The sequence below is a fragment of the Eucalyptus grandis genome, chromosome 6 (assembly GCF_016545825.1).
Source record: "Eucalyptus grandis isolate ANBG69807.140 chromosome 6, ASM1654582v1, whole genome shotgun sequence".
NCBI classification, from domain to species: Eukaryota; Viridiplantae; Streptophyta; class Magnoliopsida; order Myrtales; family Myrtaceae; genus Eucalyptus; species Eucalyptus grandis.
Genome location: NC_052617.1, coordinates 10,221,711 through 10,231,129, shown reverse-complemented (window position 1 = coordinate 10,231,129; position 9,419 = coordinate 10,221,711). Strand labels below are relative to the sequence as shown.

The following is a 9,419-nucleotide window of genomic DNA, read 5'->3' as shown; positions in this document are numbered from 1 at the left end:
ACAAGTGTCCAACTAAAGCTATTCAAAATAAAACACCAGTCGAAGCATGGAGTGGATGGAAGCCTTCAGCAAAGCATTTCAAAGTGTTTGGATGCATTTGCTACATCCACATCCCTGCTCAAAAAAGGAGTAAGCTAGATGAAAAGACAGAAAAATGAATATTCCTCGGCTACAGTGATTAATCAAAAGGCTATTGGGTTTACAACCTAAGAACCAAGAAGCTTATGATTAGTCGAGATGTCGAGTTCAACGAGAATGCTGCTTGGAATTGGGAGGACGAGAAGATCTAGCTCCATCCTTGCCAGACATACCACCTGCTCAAGAGGAGTCAACGTCACAAGAAGAAGGAGAAGTACTGGATTCCACCACTCATGACATAACTCCACCAAGCTCTCCAAGAGTAAAGCAAGAAGAATCTACTCTAGAGTCTCCAGTACTAAAGGTAAAAGCCCTTAGAAGAATCTATGACACATGCAACTTTGCTATTTTGGAACCAGAAAACTACGAACAAGCATCCAAAGATGAAGTCTGGATAAAAGTCATGGAGGAAGAGATCAAGATGATCGAGAAAAATGAAACTTGGGAGCTTGTCAATCGACCTGAAGACAAAGAGATCATTGGCGTCAAGTGGGTCTACAAGACGAAGCTCAATGCGGATGGATCAATCCAGAAGCATAAAGCAAGGCTTGTGGTGAAAGGATACTTGCAACAACTAGGTATCGATTATACTGAAACTTTTGCTCTCGCCACTCGCCTTGATACTATTCGAGCACTCATAGCCCTAGCAGCACAAAAAGAATGGAAGATCCATCAACTAGATGTGAAGTTGGCATTTTTAAATGGATATCTTCAAGAAGAAATATGTGTGGAATAACCACAAGGCTTTACTGTAATAGGCCAAGAAGAAAAAGTTCTCAAACTCAAAAAAGCCCTAAATGGGTTAAAACAAGCACCATGTGCGTGGTATAGCAGAATCGATGGGTACTTCATCAAGCAAGGATTCAGGAGGAGTATGAGTAAGTCGACACTCTACATCAAGACCCAAGGTAAGTCTGACACTCTCATTGTTTCTCTATATGTAGATGATCTCATATTTACAGGAAACAATGAGACAATGATTCGAGAATTTAAAGAAGAAATGATGAAGACATTTGAAATGATGGACTTGGGCTTGATGAACTATTTTCTCGGTATTGAAGTCAATCAAAATGAAGGAATTTTCATCTCACAAAAGAAATATGCAAAAAAAGCTCCTTGAAAAATTGAAGATGAGTAATTGCAAAACAATGGCAACACCACTTGTGATGAATGAGAAACTATTTAAAAAAGATGGAGCTAAAAAAGCAGACGCTTCACTCTACAGAAGCCTAATTGGGAGTCTACTATATCTTACTGCTACATGGCTAGATATTATGTACGCAACAAGTTTACTATCACGGTTTATGCAAAATCTAAGCCAAATTCATTTTGGAGCAGCCAAGAGAATTTTAAGATACTTACGAGGAACCACTGATTATAGTATTTGGTACCAACCTAGTGCAACAACTAAGTTGATCGGTTATACTGATAGCGATTGGGCGGGAACATCTGATGACAGGAGGAGCACCACTGGTTATGCATTCACATTAGGTTCTGGAATATTTTCATGGATATCTAAAAACAAGACTCAGTGGCGCAATCTACTGCAGAAGCAGAATAAGTTGCAGCTGTTACAACTACTAGCCATGCAATATGGCTTCGAAGAATTCTAGAAGACATTGGAGAACCACAAATGGAATCGATGCCAATATTTTGTGACAACAAGTCCGCAATTGCAATATCAAAAAATCCAATCTTTCATAAAAGAACGAAACATATTGATATAAAATATCACTTCATTCGTGAAGTGCAAAACAGAGGAGAGATCGAGCTAAAGTATTTTAAGACTAAAGACCAAATTGCGGACATATTCACTAAAGCACTACCAACAATGAAATTCAAGACATTGAGAAGCATGCTCGGAGTATCACAAAAATGGATCAAGGAGGAGTGTTAAAAAAGTGATCTATTTTTGGAAAGCTCTAGACTATTCATGCTTAATGGAGAAAGGAAAAGGTTGGTGGCAACAAAGTAAGTACACGTACATGCAAGAAAATGCAAGAAGACTGTCAAATATTGAAGAACCTTCTGGTACGAGTGGGCAACAGATCATGTGGGCAGCAAATAGACAAAAGAAAAAGTCAACAAGTCAACAAAAGCTAAGGAACTGCAGAATAGAAAAATGCAGAAAAATGGAGAAGCAACTACAAGTCCTCAAAGTTGGTTGTGTAAGGCGGTGACAGGCCTATAAATAGGGGTTGTGGTGTCTGTTTTAAGTTGTAGAAAAACTACAAACACTCCCTCCTTTGTAATAAAAAACTTTCATAATAAAAGTCTTTTTTACCTATTCTCCCTTTGTCATTGTAGTCCATTTATATTCATCCATATTTCATACATAACACTTGCGCGCTCCGCAAAAACATCCAACAAATCATCTCCCAATTTCTGGGAAAATGCGGGTCCATTTTGCAACCCGAATCCGATTCACGAATCCGTTCCCGAACCTGAATCCAAGCCTGTTTCGATTCGCGTCCCCGACCATCCTCCTCCGCCTCCTCAAGCTCCCTCCTTCCCCCAGCCGGATCGCCGCCATCATCTGCCGCGGCTCCACGAAAATGGTGGAAACGGCCCGCTCCACCAATCCGAAGCGGCCCGTTTGCCTGTCTTGCTCCAAGCCGGCGCGCACGTGCCTCTGCACCCGGATCCGATCTCCGGGTCTCGACCATTCCGTCCGCATCACTGTCCTCCAGCACAGCCTGGAACGGAAGCACCCCCTCAATTCCACTCGAATCTTGAGGCAAGGGCTCAATAACGTCGTCGTCGCTGCCGTTTGCGACGTCAACTCCGGCGCCGAGTTCTCGATCTCGACGCTCGAGCAAGATTCCAAAGTCAGCGCCAATGGATTGGTATGCGGAGTGGAGGTGGGAAGCCCTAATTCGGTCGTCGAATCGAATGGAGCTCATTGTCCTGGGGATGATAGGGACTGCGGTTCGATTGCCCCGAACGGTGGGGAGCTTTCGGAGGATTCCCAGGTGCTGCAGAACTCGCGCGCTAGTGGAGTATTGTCTAGAAGTACTAGCAAACCTGTTATCAGTTTTCGAATGGGCAAGAAGGGGATTATCGAATCGATAGACCACGTTTGGATGTCTCGAATCAGTCATCGAGGAGCTGACTTTGATGCCATATTAGATTGCCAGTCAGCTCGTGATGTTCTGTCGAATGGATTTGTGGTTAGGAAATCGCAAAACCTTGTATCGAATTCGAGCTTGGAGCTTGAAGAATCTGAGGAATTCGTACTTGAGGTGCCGCGCAGGTCGGTACTTCTGTTTCCGACCAAGAATGCGCTCAGCATTGATGAACTCAAGGCAGCTGAGTTCAAAGTCAGGAACTTGATCTTGCTGGACGGCACGTGGATGAAGGCAAAGAGAATGTACAGCGAGAATCCTTGGTTGAAGCTGTTGCCTCATCTGAAGTTGGATTTGGAGGTGATGAGCTTGTATGGAGAAGTTAGAAGTCAGCCTAAGGCTGGATGTTCGTCCACTCTCGAGAGTGCCATCTACGCGATGAAGGCGGTTGGGGGCAGTCCGGAGGGACTGGAACAACTGTTAGATGTTTTCGAGTCTGATGGTCGATGATTAGAGACGATGTAAAGATGAAAGATTGGGTAAATCTACTTCAGAGTAAGCCTCTTCCAGCTTGCCCTGCCATAATGAGCTCTTGGGCAATTTTCTTTTCAAGTTCATATCGCATGATTGCATTGATCATTTGTGCCTGTTGAATTTGCATTCACTGAGGTCTCTGCTGTCCCCTGTCTTTTGCACTTCCCAAGGTTTTGCAGAATATCATGCATCCCAATCGCCTGCCTTGGCATTTTTAAGCTCTTCGCTAGTTCTGCAAAGACTTAAGAGCCTATAGGTCCTTTCCCCTTAATTATTTCTAAGTTGAATCTGCCAAAGGTGCGCTGATTTTCTGCACTGTGATTCTCTTATTTAACTTTGTAAATATTGACTACCAGCAAGCACACTGGGTTGAGTATCAAAATATACACTCAAGCATTTATGCTGTAATTCAATGGAATGCTAGAGTATGACGTGCACAGATATATGTAATTACATCAAAGTTCAATGTGTTAGACACGTCAGAATTCAGATAGAAATTGCCCTTTCTCGAAATACTCTGTATTATTTAGCTTAGTTATTTACTTTCTACATGTTAGATTTCAAATAAAAGAGTAATTCAATATTCACTTTACGAAGAGAAATTACGAAATTATTTTGCTATAACTCCATGTCAAGAATGATCACCTTTCAACTAATATAAATAATTTTACCTTCACTATTGCATGATTCAATCAATATAAATGAATCTCCTTGTCATAATTTGATGCCTTGTCATCACTGTTTGTTGAAATATCATGGTTTGTTAGGTAAAAAGCAAGAAAGAAGGGAAAAACACAAAAATTAATTCAGATTCAAACCAACCCAAAGAAATTGGGAGAGCCAAAGAAAAATTAGGCCTTTTTCTGTTCAAACAGCATTTGGTTTTATTAATATAGCAAGCGTTGATAGTTTATGGAGGGGCTAAGATAAGGAAAATTGCATGAATACTGGGCAGTCGAGCTCAATTTTAAATTTGTAATGACGACATGCATATAGCTTCATATAAAATGAAAGCATACACCATTGGCAGAATGCACTTTGTTATGTTATCCAGAAGAGTTTCTAAAAGCGCTGGCTCCTTTCTTGGCTTAATGGCGTTTCAACTTTTATCCACTAATGGGGATGTTTGATGTAGCTAAGTCCTGAAAAGCTGGCATAGTTGAAGTCCTGGATGGTCAAGGAAAGATCATTTCTGTTTCTTAGGCACAATCCAAAGCAGTAGTCCTTGAGTAGGTACTGGCATGGGTCCCTCATGTAATGATCATCTGAACATAACTCCCAAGAGTACTGACTGACCAAATAATGGATTGTAACAAGGATTTCAATCCTCGCAAATTCGTTTCCTGGGCATATGCAAGGCCCTCCTCCAAAAGCAATAAAGCTGTAGGGTGGTACTATCTTCTGGTTTTCAAATTTAGCAGTATCAAACTTTGATGGCTCCAGGAATATGCTCTCATCATGTGTGTCATGCTTGATGCCTAGAAGATCTAAATCACATGTTAAGTTCCGAAGGTATATTAAGCGACTGGTTTCACAGATAGAGAGAATAAATAGTAGATAATGCAAGTATTTGAAGAGATAGGAAAAGTTACAAGCATCCTTAGTTGCCAGCCTTTAGGAATGAGGTATCCTTGAAGGCTATCCTGAAGCTAGCAAAAACAGGTGGAACCATCCTCGAAGTCTTGCTTTTTGCTATCTCTTCTTGTTCTGCAAAAGCAAAAGAGGCTTATGAATTGCAATAAGGGGGAAGAACATGCTTTTGAGCTTTGTTATCAAAGTTGACATCTGACTTTGAAACTTCGAATAATTTGTGTATTGATTTTTCTTACATTTGGCAAGTCATCCATTTTCCATCAGCAAAATAGATTCATTAATTAACAAATTCATCTTCATTTTAGTTTTGTTTTCCTTCCTTTTTGGGCTGCAGGAATCCCTATGCAGATTCAGCAAATCTAAAACGATGCTGGAAATAGAGGATGTGTACCTTGAAGAACAGCTTTTTAAACAGCGGGATTCTTTGATAGAAGACGCAGCATAAGAGTCATCAGAACAGGTATCATGTCCTGCAACCATGATTGGCATGATATTGTGCAAAATTTCCTTGTCAGTCACGACTTGTTTATCTTCTTCATCATGCCTACTTAACAGGCACGTGATCAAGTCTTGATAAGGAGTGGCAATGCGCTGCTCTAGTTTTGCTTTCTTCTCCTGTACAAGGCTACAAGCTCCTTCAGCAGATCTTGGACCCTAGAGCTTGCACAGAGGCTCCTACTGTAGTGTGTGAATGGCGGCTTTACCGGTATCGACCACATTGCCTCTATCATTTCTTGAAAATTTTGCAAGAATTCTCTCTTTCAGATCTTTCCTCGACACCGAAGATAAGAGAGCATATAAAGTTGAATGTAAGGTTTTTCATCAGGGGCCATGCCTATAGGAAAAATCAAAACACTAGAGTCATTTACTCTTATTTTGTTTATTGAAGAGATTATTTGCACTTTTAATCTATGCATTCATTCTCTTAGTCGATAGATGCGGAGGCCATACAAGTGTGAACACCAGTTATATGAGAGAATGAGTGCATACGCCTTAATTATCTTAAACTTGTCATGTATTGGATATATCTCAAACAGATCAAGGCAACAGTGGGAGTTTTACAGAATATTGGCATACCACAACTCTTTCCACATATATATATATATATATATATATATATATATATATATATATATATATATTTAGTTATTTATTGAGATGCGTATCGGCAAGCAATGCAGCCCCGCGCGCAATCGACTGCGCCCCCTAGTCCGTGTAACAGAATCGGACGCATGAATGTTGAGTGTCAATAGCCCAATTCGCCAACCAATCCACCACATGTTATGGGCTAAAAATCAGGGGAAGTTCACTCAAGGAGGCTCGGCCGTGGACACAGAAGAGCTGGGCTTTCAAGTGAATCTTGGATCCATTCAAGTGCGGTGGTGGGAATGAACGTTAAGGATCATCAAAAAATTCTTATTATAAATATTGAAATAATCTCGTCGGAAGAATTGAATTGTCGTGTCAAGAGTATTGTTAGCATTTGGATCATGTAAAGAATTTCCTTAAAAAAGAGAGAGAATAGATTTGGATACGTAGAGGAGGGGACCACCATTGTCGGGCTGGGATTTGATATAAGTCAAAGAGGTTAACGTTCTTTCTTTGCATTAGATTTCGGTGGTAATTTGATGAGCTGGATCGATCATTAGATGTGTTCGAATCCATGGTAGATGATCAAAGACGATGTAAAGATGAAAGATAGGGTGAATCTCCTTTCGGGTAAGCCTCTTCCTGTCTAACTGTCATGACAAGGCCTTGGGCAAATTTTTTATCAAGTTCTTATCGCATGATTGCGTTGATTATGTGTGAAATGATATTTTATTCCCGTTGAACTCTCATTCATTGAGGTCTCTGCTGTACTTTGCCATTTGGACTTACGAATGTTTTTAGTATCTCGAGCATTATAATTACATCCATTAACGTTTTCTGCACTTCCTCTTTCTAATCCTTTTGGTTAAGTAAACATGAGCACTTACAATATAACATTCCTTTTCAACAACGTATGGCACATGAAAAAAGTCATCTGCAACTTCAAATTTGCAGGAAAGCATGCTCAAGCAACATAGCGGTTGAAGGCCTCTTGGCAGGCTGTCTATTGAAGCAGCACTACAGGGAATCCTTCCGCAGATAACATCTCAAGTATTAGCGGAGCACTTCGCATCACCTTAAACATAGCCGCAGCCTGCATTGAATGATTAAACCCTTAAACAGAAACTAAAGACAGAACACATGCCAAAACGTAATATGCACAGTACCAGACTTCCAGCATAAGTGACACAGATTGGTCCAAGGACAAACAGAGAAAATGGAAAAGTGTTAAAAAATATAAATGTGCGCGGAAGCATGGTTTTAGTTATGAATGATAGTTTTTGATTAGTGATGTGTGCAAGTGTATGGTATATTTTGTAGAGGATGGACAAGGGATGAAATATGATAATTGAAGGACAAAGGACATGAGATATGAGAAATAGTTTTATTAATTGATGGAAATAGTTTGATGGAGATTGGTGGAGGTCTAAGACCTCTCACGGTGGAGGGTTTTCCCTCTCACACACAAATGGTCATGTACAAGCATATTTATAGGCGTGAATCCACATACACAACCGACTTAGTACATAAAATAATATAAAATTGCAGCTTCTTTTGTCGCGACTTCTGCCGCATCTTCTGGTGGCTTCTCCAATTATCTTCATTTTTCTTATTCTCTCGGCTGCCCACGTACTCTAGATCATTCTTTCTTCATGATTAAGGGTCAACAATTGTAGGCTTTCTTTCACGTTCAAATTAGCAAGTTCACCTTCCTTCGTGCTCTCTTGAAGACTCCAGCAGCCATTATAATAATATTTTAATATGTGCCCATTCTCTTGATCAGCGTGTGGGAGCTTCTTCACGTGTTTCTCATGCACGTAGATTTCCCCAGCTTGTTCTAGGTTTTTCTTTGATGCTTCTTCACAGAGTCTTCAAGTTCAACTTGGAATCTTCATCTTTCTTACATGCACGACTCATTCCTTCTCCATTAAGCTAGTAGTTTCTGGATTTTATTGAAAATGGATCACTAATTTCCAACACTCCCCCTTGATCCATTTTCGGGATATTCCAGACTTATGTTATAAAGTCTCAGACGTACCTTGAAATTTCTCTTGTAATTTATCCCATGCCTTTTATTTTATCTTCGTTCCACGATCCCTTGCATTCTCTTGTTGAAACACTTGCACTTGCCTTTGAACATGCATGACTTTTTTTTCAACGATGTCCCATACGTCTCGGAACATCAAAATGCCTTTAGTTGTAGTTGTTAGCTCGGGCTCTGGCTCTGGCTCTCATAAGCTCTGGCTCTGGCTCCGGCTTTAGTTTTGGCTCTGGCTCCGGCTCTGGCTCTCTTGGCTCTCGCTCGGGCTCTGGCCTTCTTAGTTGAGGATGGTGATGACAAACGCCCATAACCATCCGATGTGCCTATCTCTGGCTTCACGATCCTTTACACCTGGCTCAGTTACGAACCTGGGTGTATCTGGCTCTGATACCATGTTAAAAAATATAAATGTGCGCGGAAGCATGGTTTTAGTTATGAATGATAGTTTTTGATTAGTGATGTGTGCAAGTGTATGGTATATTTTGTAGAGGATGGACAAGGGATGAAATATGATAATTGAAGGACAAAGGACATGAGATATGAGAAATAGTTTTATTAATTGATGGAAATAGTTTGATGGAGATTGGTGGAGGTCTAAGACCTCTCACGGTGGAGGGTTTTCCTCTCACACACAAATGGTCATGTACAAGCATATTTATAGGCGTGAATCCACATACACAACCGACTTAGTACATAAAATAATATAAAATTGCAGCTTCTTTTGTCGCGACTTCTGCCGCATCTTCTGGTGGCTTCTCCAATTATCTTCATTTTCTTATTCTCTCGGCTGCCCACGTACTCTAGATCATTCTTTCTTCATGATTAAGGGTCAACAATTGTAGGCTTTCTTTCACGTTCAAATTAGCAAGTTCACCTTCCTTCGTGCTCTCTTGAAGACTCCAGCAGCCATTATAATAATATTTTAATATGTGCCCATTCTCTTGATCAGCGTGTGGGAG

At 40.6% G+C, this 9,419-nt stretch overlaps 1 protein-coding gene across 1 annotated transcript; it reads left to right on the top strand.

Moving 5' to 3' along the window:
- Positions 1-2,670: 2,670 nt before the first annotated feature.
- LOC104448095 lies at positions 2,671-6,396 on the top strand. The gene is made up of 3 exons (XM_039315066.1): positions 2,671-3,758; positions 5,665-5,790; positions 5,886-6,396. Exon 1 carries the CDS (start codon positions 2,694-2,696, stop codon positions 3,711-3,713), a length of 1,020 nt encoding a protein of 339 aa, XP_039171000.1. The 5' UTR covers positions 2,671-2,693; the 3' UTR covers positions 3,714-3,758; positions 5,665-5,790; positions 5,886-6,396.
- The last annotated feature ends 3,023 nt before the right edge of the window (positions 6,397-9,419 follow it).